The sequence below is a fragment of the Bison bison genome, unplaced genomic scaffold (genome assembly GCF_000754665.1).
Source record: "Bison bison bison isolate TAMUID 2011002044 unplaced genomic scaffold, Bison_UMD1.0 scf7180017864475, whole genome shotgun sequence".
Lineage (NCBI taxonomy): Eukaryota > Metazoa > Chordata > Mammalia > Artiodactyla > Bovidae > Bison > Bison bison.
The window spans coordinates 3,639-17,707 of record NW_011495036.1 but is presented as its reverse complement, the minus strand read 5'-3'; the positions used below and the strand labels follow the sequence as shown (position 1 = coordinate 17,707).

Here is a 14,069-nt window from a genome sequence, read left to right as displayed (position 1 = left end):
GCACAGGTGGGGCTCCTGCTCGTGTGCCCCTCTGCGGGGCTTACCTCTCCATCCCCTGCCCTCCCCGCCCTAGGTGTGCTCCAGGGCCCCCGCCCAGCAGCAGTACAGCAGCCAGAACCTGACGGAGATCGTGCACTGCTTCATAGCCCTTGGTGAGGCGTCCCCGGGCCCCCGGGAGCCCTCGGGAGTGCCGGCCCGCTCTGAGCGCCGGGTCCCGGGGCTGCCTTGTAGCGCTGCTGCTCTTGACTCGGGGCACGACTAAAGACGTCCTTCCCCCCAACCCCCTGCAGCCCGCTCCTACCCCAAGGAGCTGATGAAGTTCTTCCTCAGCCAGATGGAGATGAGCAAGGAGGCCGTCCGCGTGGGGACCCTGGCCCTGATCAGGGCAGTGGTGAGCGCAGATGGTGAGCACTCACGCCGCAGGAAGACGGGGCAGGAGCTAGGGTGGCAGGTGTCACTCATATCTGGCCTTTTTTTTTTTTTTTCTTAAACTTTTGGCCGCACCCTGCGGCGGCATGTGGGATCTTAGTGCCCTGCCCGGGGATCGAACCCGTAACCCCTGCGTTGGAAGCACAGAGTCTTCAGCACTGGACTTCCAGGGAAGTCCCTGGATCATTTCCTCTCTTACAGACCCTGCTGGGTGGGCCACGGAGTCAGGGCTCTCCGTAGCTTCATGTTTCCTATCCTTGAACCTACACCGGCCTGTGTCCCACCCTCCACACCCTCGTCCCTCTCCTTCAACCCTGAACCCCAGCTTCTACCTGAGCCTGAATTTCAAACTGTTTGCCCCAATCCTAGTATAACTCCCAAAGCTAAATGAAAGGCTGCAGATAAAGCCTAGATACACAGTATAGATGTAGCCCTAAAGCACCATTGACCCAGAGTCAAAACTTAGTCTGAAACCCTGCTTCCGAATCCCTAAGCCCAAACCCTAAACCTGGCCTTGCTATCCACAGGGAATCACGGTTCCCAAGAGCACCGGCTCAGAGCATCCGCTTGAATTTGAATAAGGTGCCCTCTGCTGGCAGCATTTGTTTTTGCATGATTTGAGAACCACACGTGCTGTGCTCAGTTGCTTCAGTCCTGTCCCATTGTTTGCCAGGCGACGGACTGTAGCCCGCCAGGCTCCTCTGTCCATGGGATTCTCCAGGCAAGAATACTGGAGTGGGTTGCCATTTCCTCCTCCAGGGAATCTTCCTGACCCAGGGATCAAATCCACATCTCTAATGTCTCCTGCATTGGCAGGCGAGTTTTTTTCCACTAGCACCACCTTGAAAGCCCTGAGAAGTGCATGGTTGGCTTCAGTTCAGCCTTTCAGCTGCATATCCTTGTGCAGTACACAAACTGAGCAACTGTATGTGAAAGACCTTCTCCTGACAGTAAACCCATCTCTTACAGAAATGAAAATTTAAGCAACAGTGAAAGTGAAAGTTGCTCAGTCGTGTCTGAGTCTTTGTGACCCCACGAACTGCACAGTCCTTGGAATTCTCCAGGTCCCAATACTGGTGTGCCACAGTGAGACTCGTTTTTACCTATCTGATGGGCAGAGATGATAATGACTAGAGTTGGCCTACCCATTTTTCTGCAGAAGGGCAGATAGCAAAAATATTTTCAGCTTTGCAGACCACACAGTCTGTGACAATTATGCAAATTGGCCATTGTAGAGCAGAAGCAGTTATAACTTCAGAGCATGGCTGTGTTCCAATAAAGCTGTGTCTACAAACACAGACTTTGGGCTGGAATTAAACTTAGGGCTAGACTTCGCTAGTCCCTGGTCTAGAATACAAGAAACAAGCCACCAATACTTCCTTGTCAGGGGTGTAAACTGATAAACCATTCTGGATGCTCACTTGGATAGGGCCCAAAACACGGGCTCAAAATCTAACATTTTATCAGCTGCCTGAAGAAATTAATTGCCCAAAGGCAATTGGATAAAGATGTTCCTTATAACACTGTGCATAGAAGCAAAACATTAAAAACAATCTACAGGTTCTTCTACAAGAAATTTGTGGACTTAGTGATAGTATAGCCTTATGTGGGCTTCCCAGGTAGCACTAGTGGTAAAGAACCTGCCTGCCAATGCAGGAGACGGAAGAGATGCAAGTTCAGTCCCTGGGCTGGGAAGGTTCCTGGAGGAGGGCATGGCAACCCACTCCACTATTCTTGCCTGGAGAATCCCCATGGACAGATAAGCCTCGAGGGCTACAGTCCACTGGGTCGCAGAGAGTTCGAAATGACTGATGCAACTTCACATACAGGCATGCATAGCCACATATGGAATATTATACCATCTTTTTCATGGAAAAGCCACTCTTTGTATATTAAGTATAGCAGTACAGTGTAGGACAGTTATATATAGCATGACCTCGGTTCAGTTCAGTTCCGTTCAGTCGCTCAGTCATGTCCAACTCTTTGTGACCCCATGAACTGCAGCATGCCAGGCCTCCCTGTCCATTACCAACTCCTGGAAGTTACCCAAACTCATTCCGTTGAGTCGGTGATGCCATCCAACCATCTCATCCTCTGTCATCCCCTTCTTCTGCCCCCAATCCCTCCCAGCATCAGAGTCTTTTCAGGTGAGTCTGCTCTTCGAATCAGGTGGCCAAAGTATTGGAGTTTCAGCTTCAACATCAGTCCTTCCAATGAACACCCAGGACTGATCTCCTTTAGAATGGACTGGTTGGATCTCCTTGCAGTCCAAGGGACTCTCGAGAGTCTTCTCCATCACCACAGTTCAAAAGCATCAATTCTTTTGCGCTCAGCTTTCTTCACAGTCCAACTCTCACATCCATACATGACCACTGGAAAAACCGTAGCCTTGACTAGACAGACCTTTGTTGACAAAGTAATGTCTCTGCTTTTGAATATGCTGTCTAGGTTGGTCATAACTTCCCTTCCAAGGAGTAAGCATCTTTTAATTTCATGGCTGCAATCACCATCTGCAGTGATTTTGGAGCCCCCCAAAATAAAGTCAACTACTGTTTCCAGTGTTTCCCCATTTATTTCCCATAAAGTGTTGGGACTGGATGCCATGATCTTGTTTTCTGAATGTTGAGCTTTAAGCCAACTTTTTCACTCTCCTCTTTCACTTTCATCAAGAGGCTCTTCAGTTCTTCTTCACTTTCTGCCATAAGGGTGGTGTCATCTGCATATCTGAGGTTATTGATATTTCTCCCGACAATCTTGATTCCAGCTTGTGCTTCTTCCAGCCCAGCGTTTCTCATGATGTACTCTGCATATAAGTTAAATAAGCAGGGTGACAATATATAGCATTAACTTACTCCTTTTCCTATTTGGAACCAGTCTGTTGTTCCATGTCAAATTATAACTATTGCTTCCTGACCTGCATACAGGTTTCTCAAGAGGCAGGTCAGATGGTCTGGTATTCCCATCTCTTGAAGAATTTTCCACAGTTTATTGTGATCCACACAGTCAAAGGCTTTGGCATAGTCAATAAAGCAGAAATAGATATTTTTCTGGAACTCTTTTGCTTTTTCGATGACCCGTCGGATGTTGGCAATTTGATCTCTGGTTCCTCTGCCTTTTCTAAAACCAGCTTGAATATCTGAAAGTTCACTGTTCACGTATTGCTGAAGCCTGGCTTGGAGAATTTTGAGCATTACTTTACTAGCGTGTGAGATGAGTGTAATTGTGTGGTAGTCAGAACATTCTTTGGCATTGCCTTTCTTTGGGATTGGAATGAAAACTGACCTTTTCCAGTCCTGTGGCCACTGCTGAGTTTTCCAAATTTGCTGGCATATTGAGTGCAGCGCTTTCAAGGCATCATCTTCCAGGATTTGAAATAGCTCAACTGGAATTCCATCACCTCCACCTCCATGACCTCGGTCATGTGAAAGAAATCTAGGTGCTCATTTACACATAAATGAGTTTAGAAGGATACACCTAAACTGTGAAGACTGGTTGTCTTTTATTTTAATTTCTCAGTGAACACAGACTTTTTTTATCATCAGAAAAAAAGGTTTCCATTTTAGAGATGAAAAACTCTTAAGTGTAACATCGTCCCTTGGTGCCTGAATTCCCGCCATCTTCCACCCCGACCTCCTTTCCTCTTATTCCTCCTCCTGCAGTGATGTCTAGTAACACCTAGACTTGAGTGTAACAACACCCTGAGTGCCTGACTGTGGTTCTGTCCAGGCCAACCTCTCAAGAGCCTTCTCCAGGCTCTTTCTCACCTCCCTGATCTTCCCCATCAGCCTTCCCTCCAGCACACACAGAGCACTCTTGCACACCAGGCCCTGTGTGTTTTAACTTGTGTCACTGCTCACAGAGATTTGGTGAGGGACATGCTCTCAGGGTCTACCTTTTACAGGGAAGGAAGCTGAGGCTCAGAGGGGCTGAGTAAGTCCCCGAGGTCACACAGCTGGGATGCGGTGGGGCCAGAGACTGAGCGTAGCAGCCTGGCCCCAGAGCCCCGGCCTCCGCAGCTAGGCGCCATGGTCTCCGTGTGTCCGCTGTGTGTCTGGCCCTGTGTGTCCCACTAAGGGAACCATCGAGCTCTTAGGAGGAGACACTGCCCTCAAGGAGAGTCCACTAGTTTCCAAAGAAACCCACGCGATGCAAAGGCCAAGGGAGTGAGGCATGAAGACGACGGCCCCTGGGCTGCAGGGCGGGCACTGAGAGCACCGGGTGGCTTCTGAGGGTAGTGGCCCTGAGCTTGTAGGGGGTCAGAGGCTCTCAGGAGGCATGGCATGGATGAGTCCCCGGACCCCTGTCTCCCATGGAAGGTGGCAGGTGAGGCCTCACCACTTCTGGGTATCTCCTCAGAGCCCAGCCCTGAGGCCAGTGGACCTCCAGTTGGGTTTCTCTCTTTCAGAGCCCAAAATGAACATCAGAACCATCTACCTGGCCGTCCGGGTGGTCAAGAACACACTCTCCGACACCCGGTCCAAGGTAACAGGGTGGAGAGACCCAGAAAGGGGGTGTGTGCTGGGCCTCTGCGGGGCAAGTGGAGGGAAGTCAGGGCGCCTTCTTCATCAGCTGCAGCCTGCTTGCCCACCCCTCCCCTCCAGCTCTGTGTGTGGAAGTGGGGCTGCCTTCTCAAGGAAGGCCCTTTGATCGAAAACCTACCTTCCCAGCCAGTCCTGAGTGGGGCTAGAGAAGAAAGTCTCCTCGAAGCTGTGGCCCTTCCTCCAAGACCCTCCCTGTCATCAAGAACCTGGAGTTTTCCTGTAAAGGGGCTCCGACACCACCCTGGGCAGAGGAGAGGCCAAACACACCCAGCGTCAGCCCAAGCTGCTTGGCTAGCTAGGTGTTTTGTAAGGTCATTACCACATTTGAGAAAAGCAACTCTGCAAATAAAGGTTAAAAAAAAAACCCACCATCTTGGCCACTGCAGCCTCGGCCCCCTGGAGAATAGCTTGGCTTCTGGACATGGCCCCTGCGGCTGACCCCTCATGTCCTGGGGGTGCAGTTCAGGACAGTGAGGGTTTGCACAAACCAGGGAGGGAACAGGGGCACTCGGTCTAGAGCCTGAGGCAGAGCCATCTTCAATACCTAGAGGATGGCAGGAGTAGAGGGAATAGGCTTGTTCTGTGTCATCCCCATGTATGAGCCCTGGGGAGCCCAGGAGAAGAATCAGGTGGTTCTCACTAGGGCTTCCTGAGGATGGAGCAAATCTACAGAGAAAGCACTGTGCTCATGTCTCAGGGGCTTAGATGAGGCTCCTGGGTAGGGTTGCTGCTGAGCGGGGTCCCCTGGATGAGGCAGGCGGAGTCACCTGGATGAGGTGGTGGACAGAGTGGGCAGCAGCCAGGTAGCCCCGGAAACCCCTTCCAGACCACCGCAGCCTCAGATCCTAGCTGTCTCATGTCACGGGGTTGGGTGCAGGAGGCGGAACCTCTAGCGCCAAGCACGTCTGTGCTCTGTCCTCTCAGGTGAGGATGGCCATTCTCCGTATCATTGGGCAGCTGGCCCTGTCCGGCTTCCAGGACAGGATCAAAGGTTGGGGCCTGAAGTACGTGTCTGTGCAGCTGACCTTGTCCACCTACAAACTGGTGAGTGACGGAGCAGCTGGGCTTTGGAAATGGTTTCCACTGCACTGAGGAAAGAGCACTGCTCGAGGAACCTGCATGCGTGTACATGCGCACAGACACACACAGCAAGCTGCCAGGGGTCTAGAAAATAGTGAAACATGTGCACAGCTCTGGGCATCTGGGAGACTCAGTGTCTGGGAGTCAAGCCTCTTGCGGGAGAGGAAACCACAGCTGAGACCATGGCAAGCCCCTGCCAGCCCACAAGCAGGCACTCCTTGGTTCTGTCTTCCAGACCAACCGCAGGGACAACTTTTACCAGAGGGACCTGGAGGAGAAGATGGTCCACAAGGTCACCATGGACACAGTGAGGATCATAACGTCTTCTGTCAGTGGGATGACCAATGTGAGTTGGCACACTGGGCTGGCACACTGGGGCTGATGGCTCAGGTCTGTGCGGTGCTAGGCTGTGAGGGGACGATAGCACAGGCCCAGAATTCTGCACTGTCTCTTCTCCCATTCCCACTACTTGGGAGGATGGGGAGCCCCAGATCTTCCAATTACCTGAGCTTATTTTTCAAGATTCAGTTCCTTGGGCCCTTATTACCTTCACCAGGGCAGTGCTTGGCACATAGCAGGCCTAACACATGTCACTTGACTTATTGCTGGAAATGCATCCGTCACCTTCCAGCCCCTCACTCCAGGTGTGTGCATGTGTGTGCACATGTGTGCGTGTATTCAGTCGCTCAGTTATGTCTGATTGATTGTGGCCCCATGGATTGTAGCCCACCGGGCTCCTCTGCCCATAGAATTTCCCAGGCAAGAATACTGGAGTGGGGTGCCATTTCCTACTCCAGAAGATCTTTCTGACCCAAAGATCAAACCTATGTCTTCTGCATTGGCAGGCAGATTCTTCACCACGAGGGCCACTTGGGAAGCAAATGCATATGCATCGAAGTGTGTATATGTGTGAGTGTGCAAATAAATGATTCTAAGGATTATATTTCACAAACATTCATGAGTTCCAACTATGTGTAAGTCATCAGGGCATACACAGGAAGGCTCAGCATGACCCCCAAGTTGTTCACAGGCTTTAGGGGGAAAATATGTGTCAATTTTTAATTGCATTACAATGTGACATAGAAATAAGATAGGAAAAGTTTATCATCACTGCATATGGAGGGAATCATTGTCTATTAATTGAGGCCATGGGCCAGATGCTCCCCATCCAGTGGCAGCTTCTCTTAATTACAGAAATAATAGTTATAGTAATAATAATGGTTACAATTCATTGATCACACGTGGCAGGTACTGTACTAGATGTGTAACATCTAGAGTCTTATTTAATTATCCCAACCACCCTGTAAGGTAAGGTCTGTTGTTACAATTACCTAGCTTTTATAAATGAGGAAACTGAGGCTCAGAGGGACTCATTAATTTGCTCAAGGAGTCTAAGCTGGTAAAGAGTGGAGCCAGGATAAAAATGCTCTTTCCTGTTCATTATGCTGCATCCCTGGGGGAGCCCAGTAGCCAGGGATTCTAGTCCTGATCACTAGAACACATCAAGCAACTTCACTTGTTAGTAGCACAGGAGCTCACCCCAAACTCCTAGGGGTAGGAGTGGGGCTAAAGGGAATCAGGGTCACTGGGGGTGTTCAGTGGTCATCTGGTGAGATGGGAGATGGCAGAGTGAAGCTGGAAGGCTAGAGTCACGGCTCTAAGAATCTGTAGAGAAATAGAACTAGTAGGAGATATGTGAGTGTGTGTGTATCTCAAAAATATCAATAAATTCAGATATGCAGATGACACCACCCGTATGGCAGAAAGCAAAGAGGAACTAAAGAGCCTCTTGATGAAGCTGCAAGAAGAAAGTGAAAAGGCTGCCTTAAAACTGAACATTTAGAAAATGAAGATCATGGCATCCGGTCCCATCACTTCACAGCAAGTAGATGGGGAAACAATGGACACAGTGACAGATTTTATTTTCTTGGGCTCCAAAATCACTACAGATGGTGACTGCAGCCATGAGATTAAAAGATTCTTGCTCCTTGGAAGAAAAGCTATGACAGACCTAGACAGCATATTAAAAAGCTGAGACATTACTTTGCAGACAAAGATCTGTATAGTCAAAGCTATGGTTTTTCCAGGAGTCATGTACAAATGAGACAGTTGGACCATAAAAAAGAGGGAGTGCCAAAGAACTGATGCTTTAGAATTGTGGTGTTGGAGAAGACTCTGGAGAGTCCCTTGGACAGCAAGAAGGTCAAAACAGTCAATGCAAAAGGAAATCAACTCTGAATATTCATTGGAAGGAATGATGGTGAAGTTGAAGCTCCAGTACTTTGGCCACCTGATGGGAAGAGCCGACTCACTGGAAAAGACCCTGGTGCTGGGAAAGATTGAAGGCAGGAGGAGAAGGAGACAACAGAGGATGAGATGGTTGGATGGCATCACCGACTGTATGGACATGAGTTTGAGCAAACTCCAGGAGATGGTGAAGGACAGGGAGGCCTGCCGTACTGCAGTCCATGGGGTCTCAAAGAGTCAGACGTGACTGAGCGACTGAACAACAACATATATATCGTACAGCTGTGAAGGCTGGCAAGTCTGAAATTTAGGGGGTAGGCCGGCAGGCTGAAGACTCATGCAGTAGCTGAGGCTGCAACCTTGAGGCAAGCTCTCTTCTTCCTCAGGGAAACCTGTTTTTTACCCTCAACTGATTTGATGAAGTCCACTCATATTATCCAGAGTAACCTCCTATATAGATTATGGACTTTCATCAGATTGCATCAAAATACCTTCATTGCCACACCTAGATTAGTGTCTGATTGAATAACTGTGTGCGTTCACTCGCCAAGTTGACACATAGAAACTGATCATCACAATTGGCAAGCGCGGCAAGGTTGTACGCCCAGTGTGCCTCTCTAGGGGATCGGGGGTTAGAGGGAGGGCTGGTCAGAGAGGATGTGCTGGATGCGGGGTGGAGGAGGCCAGAGGGCACAGTGTCGCAGGCTGATCCCAGCACCCCCTTCCTGCCCACCCCCAGGAATTTTGGGTGAGGCTCCTGTGCTACATCATGGAGACGGACTACACGGAGGCCTTGACCCCCATCTGCGTCAGCCTCACCAACCTGGCCGAACGCCAGCTGCACGCCAAGGACGAGGAGGCCAACGCAAGCAAGAGCAGGCACGGTGGGCAGCCCCCCTGTGCCAGCTGGAGGGACTGGGCAGGTGGGCCGCCTCGTGACTCGGACTGTTCCCCCTTCTCCAGGAAACACCCTGGAGCCCAGAGAGCCAGGCCTTCCCAAAGAGGCTGCCCTTGCTGAAATCTGAGGAGGTTAAAATCGTACACTCTTCCTCTGGCAGCCCATTCCTCTCGTCCCCACCTCCCCACAACCCTCGCCCAGACCTCAGGGCAGGGGTCCTGGCTCAGGCTTCCCCCAGGTGTGAGCTCTCTGGCCCCCAGGAGCCCGCTGGAAGGACTGTATATCCCATCCGAATCCTCTGGAACCACCCCCACCAGGCCCTCCCACTCGCCCCTGATGATGCACTTGTTAGCACCAGACCCTCAAGAAAGGGACAACACCGACCTACTTACGGGGGACCCTGCCGTCCAAGGGGGCTGCTGTCATGGTCCTGGGGCTTTGAGGATGGATGTGGCTGGTGACAGGAGGGGACTGCGAGCCTCACAGGACCCAGTGATGGTGAAGGGCAGAGCCAGCTCTGGGCATCCGGCTAGACCATCCCCTGGTCTACCTCCTGCCCCAACCCTGAGTCTGGGGCTGGCTCCCTCCTGGGTGCTGCCCCTCCCTGCAGCTTCTTAGCAGGCCTGCCCCTCTCTCGCCTGCTGGTCCAAATGCTATGAGTTCCTGCTACTCCTGGGCTCACAGCCTCCCAAAGCCTGCAGAGGGAGGGGAGGGGAGTGGGCGGGTGTCTAGTTACTGTTTGCTCAACAAGGCAGAGACTCACAGTAGGAGAGAAACACTCTCACACTGGCCTGGTGTGCACTCCCAAGTGGGCACGTCCTGAAAAGAGCACAGTATATTAATGCATATATAAGGAATTTAGAAAGATGGTAACGAAGACCCTATATGTGAGACAGCAAAAGAGACACAGATGTAAAGAACAGACTTTTGGACTCTGTGGGAGAAGGTGAGGGTGGGATGATTTGAGAGAATAGCATTGAAACATGTATATTACCATACGTAAAACAGATCGCCAGTCCAGGTTCCATGCATGAGACAGGGTGCTCAGGGACAGTGCATTGGGATGACCCTGAGGGATGGGATGGGGAGGGAGGTGGGAGGGAGGGTCAGGATGGGGAACACACATATACCCATGGCTGATTCATGTCAATGTATGGCAAAAACCACCACAATATTGTAAAGTAATTAGCCTCCAATTGAAATAAATAAATAAATTGAAAAAAAAAAAAAGAGCATCTTCCCAGCCCCAGCCTGTAGCACCAGGCTCCTCCTTCCCAGGATGGCCAGTTGTAATGATGTTCTTTGTGGGAAAGCCCCTGTCTTGACCCCTCCTGCATTCTGGGGGGCGTTGGGATGCTGTTGGGGCGTGCAGGGAGAAGCTCCCCCGGGGCACAGGAGAGGGGCAGCCTCAGTATCCTGTATCTTTCTCTCCCCAGTGGACCTGCCCGCACCACAGAAGCTGCTGGCCCGTCTCCTGGTGAGTGGCTCACGGGGGCCGTGCACTGGCCTGGCCCCCGCTGTGTCCTGCGGTGCCCCTCCCATGAGCTCCTAATCCCCAGGGCCTCCAGGGGGAGCTTGGAGCTGGGTGCTTGGCAGGACAGAGCTTTCCAGGCTCCCGTCGTCCCTCTGGGGAGGTGCGGCAAGGGCAGCAGGCGCCCAGATTTCTCTGCTGGCCCTTTGAATGGCCCCAAGCATCCGCAGGACACTGTCAGCAGCCTGCCCTTCCCTGGGGGTCAGCTCTGCCCTGCACCCATGCATCTTCCTCCTTGTGTTGACCCTGCTCCGAGGTCCATGGAACCCTGGGTGGGGAGGGAGCCTGCGTTCTCGCGTCTCCTTTCCTCCCTTCAGCATCCTCTGCAGGGATGCTCTGATCCTGGAATCCTCGGAGCTCTGCTTGAAAGGCCCCATCCTGTCCAACTCTCCCTTTAAAGGCTCTGACAGCGAGACCCCAGGTTGGGGTGCACGAGGCCTGGGGCTGCCCAGCCCAGGAGAGGCCCCACTGGAGTCTCGGTGTTCCCCAGGTACTGATGTCATCCCCCTACAAGGGGGAGGGCCGTGGGATCGCCATGCTCAACCTTCTGAAGACCCTGAGCCAGAGCATTGCCCCCTCCATGGCCGACATGTGGGAGCTGGAGATCCCGCTGCTGGTCAAGTACCTGGAAGGTGAGATGTCCGGGGTGCCTGTGCAAGCTACCCGCTAAGTGTACATACCGGGTATAGTCATGTGGCCTGAGCAAAGGAGCCTGCGGTGCTTGTGTGGGTCACTCCCCTGCCTTCAGGGTACCCACTGGGTGCTAGTCCTGTGGCCTGAGCAAAGAAGCTCAGATGCGCGTGTGATGTCTTCACACACACCCATAGTGTACATGCAATGTACTAACCACCTGGTCTGAGCAAAGGAGCGGGGTGTGTGAGCCACCCCCAAGCAGTGTACATGCCATGTACAAGTCACGTGGCCTGAGCCAAGGCGCCCAGGCTCCAGGTCCTTGGGAGGGTGGGGAGGGAAGTGCGGTGTGTTCACGGAGGACCCCAGCTGCTGCATTTAGGAGGCGGCATGGAGGAGCAGCAGGAGAGAGGAGCACGGGTGGCCTTCTCTCTGCAGAACACACCGAGTTTACATGGAACCAGAAGACGTGGGAGGACAAGCTGATTCAGGTAGAGGCAATCCCACCGCCTGAGGCCGGGGTGGGGGGCGGTGGGGGCAGCTCTCGGTGGGTTTGGCGTGTGGGGAGTTTAGGAGCCCCTAGGGAACACGTTCCCCTCCTGCCAGAAGACTTGGAGAGCACAAGCAGCTACAGCAGGAGACCCCACCCTGGAAACCAAGAGCCCCAGAGGCGGCCCAGGGGACCCCCTCCCGGCAGCCCCCAAGCCCACACAGCACTAGCGCTGGGTCAGGGCTGAAAGGGCGAAGCCATCTAGAGACCAGGGAAGGCGCTAGGGAGGGAAAGTCACTGCTCAAGGTCACACCGCCCTCTGGAGCACTGCGCACCTGTGCCTTCTTCCCCCACCCCCAGTTTCTGAGAAACTCGCTCAAGAAGACTCGGGGTTCCAACTGGAGCCTGCGTCTGAGCAAAGAGCTGAACAACCAGATCGAGAGCTTCGACAGCCCCTCCCTGGAGAAGGTTGGTTCCCAGAGGCAGGGCTGTTCAGACAGGGAGGGGACTCCGGGACAGCACATGAGACCAGTACGCCTGCGGCTGTCCACAGCGCCCGGGGAGGGGAGACGGCTGGCTGCTCTGGGCCCGAGGCCTGTAGTGCTTTGCTCTGTCTTGTTTTTCCCTCAAGAATCTGCTTTGTTGGAGCTGGGGGGCATTTCCCCTCCAGTCACCCGCTTCCCCATTCCTCTCACCTCGCCCCCCACCTGCAGCGTCGCCCCTGCAGAGTCCAAGGCAAGGAATGAGATGTCTGAACGTGTTTTGGTAAATAGTGCAAAGGATGAAGGTGACGCCGAACCACAGGATGCCAAAGGGGAGGACAAGGCTGCAGGGGGACAGAGCTGGGGCCTGGTGGTGGGCCTCCACCTTTGGCAGACGGGGGGGAAGAGCGGAACACCTTCTCTCAGACCTGCTGCACACCCACCCCACCCCTCCCCACACACCAGTTTCTCCTCCCTGTCTCATCCAGCTGTTGGCTCATGACCACCGCATGTGTGTATTTCATTGTTAAGGGGTCTTTACAAAACTATAAACATTGCTGACAATCAGAGAAGGTCTTCACCAGTGGAAAGCATTTCATGTTCACAGATTGGAGGACAATATATTTAAGATGGTGACACTTGCCAATTTATCTATAGATTCAACACGACCCCCACTATAATCCCAGCTGGCTTCCTGCCCCCACCCCCAGAGACTGACAAGGTGATCCTAAAATTCCTGTGGAAATATAAGGGGCATAGAATAGCCAACACCGTTATGATTTAAAAACGAACAAAGTTGGAAGACTCGGATTTTGCAATTTCAAGACTTCTTGCAGAATTACAGTAAACAAGACAGGGCGATCCTGGCATCAGAACAGGTAACAGTTTGATAGAATCGAATCGACGGTCTGGAAATAGACTTCACATTCACTATCAATTGATTTTCAACAAGAGTGCCAAGACAATTCAGTGGGGAAGGAGTAGTCCTTGCAACAAATGATGCTGGGAAGACTGCATAGCTACTTCATAAAAGAAAAGCTGCATTCATAAAAGAATGAAGTTGGGCCCCTTCCTCATACCATACACAAAAATTAACTCAAAATGGACCATATATGTAAATATAAAAGGTAAAACATAAAATTCTTAGAATGAAACATAAATCTTCATGATCTTGGCTTGAGCAAAGTCTTCTGAGAAATAACACCCAAAAACACAAGTGATGAAAGAAAAAATAGATAAATTGGACATCATCAAAGCTAAAAAGTTTTGTGCTGAAAATGGTACCGTCAAGAAAGTGAAAAATCAACCCACCGATTGAGAGAAAATATTTGTAAATCTAGACCCTGAGAAGGGACTTGTGTCTAGAATATATAAATAACTCTTATAACTCAATAATACAATGACAAATAAGCCAATTTAAAAATGGGTGAAGGAAAGATATACAAATGGCAAGTAATCACATGAAAAATTTTTCAAGATCATTTCCATTCAGTTCAGTTCAGTTCAGTCGCTCAGTCGTGTCCAACTCTTTTCGACCCCATGAATCGAGCACGCCAGGCCTCCCTGTCCATCACCAACTCCCAGAGTTCACTCAGACTTACATCCATCGAGTCCGTGATGCCATCCAGCCATCTCATCCTGTGTCGTCCCCTTCTCCTCCTGCCCCCAATCCCTCCCAGCATCAGAGTCTTTTCCAATGAGTCAACTCTTCGCATGAGGTGGCCAAAGTACTGCAGTTTCA

General features: G+C 51.6%; 1 protein-coding gene across 1 annotated transcript in view; it reads left to right on the top strand.

The window, feature by feature from the left end:
• Positions 1-14,069, top strand: part of MROH2A (maestro heat-like repeat family member 2A) — a gene marked incomplete at its 3' end in the record, with an annotated part of 29,955 nt that overhangs the window by 12,351 nt on the left and 3,535 nt on the right. Inside the window, exons 10-19 of the mRNA XM_010862062.1 lie at positions 74-152; positions 291-404; positions 4,835-4,911; positions 5,895-6,014; positions 6,286-6,396; positions 9,037-9,181; positions 10,632-10,672; positions 11,217-11,358; positions 11,795-11,847; positions 12,207-12,314. Coding sequence (XP_010860364.1) covers positions 74-152; positions 291-404; positions 4,835-4,911; positions 5,895-6,014; positions 6,286-6,396; positions 9,037-9,181; positions 10,632-10,672; positions 11,217-11,358; positions 11,795-11,847; positions 12,207-12,314 — 990 coding nt within the window. The remainder of the gene's footprint in view (positions 1-73; positions 153-290; positions 405-4,834; positions 4,912-5,894; positions 6,015-6,285; positions 6,397-9,036; positions 9,182-10,631; positions 10,673-11,216; positions 11,359-11,794; positions 11,848-12,206; positions 12,315-14,069) is intronic.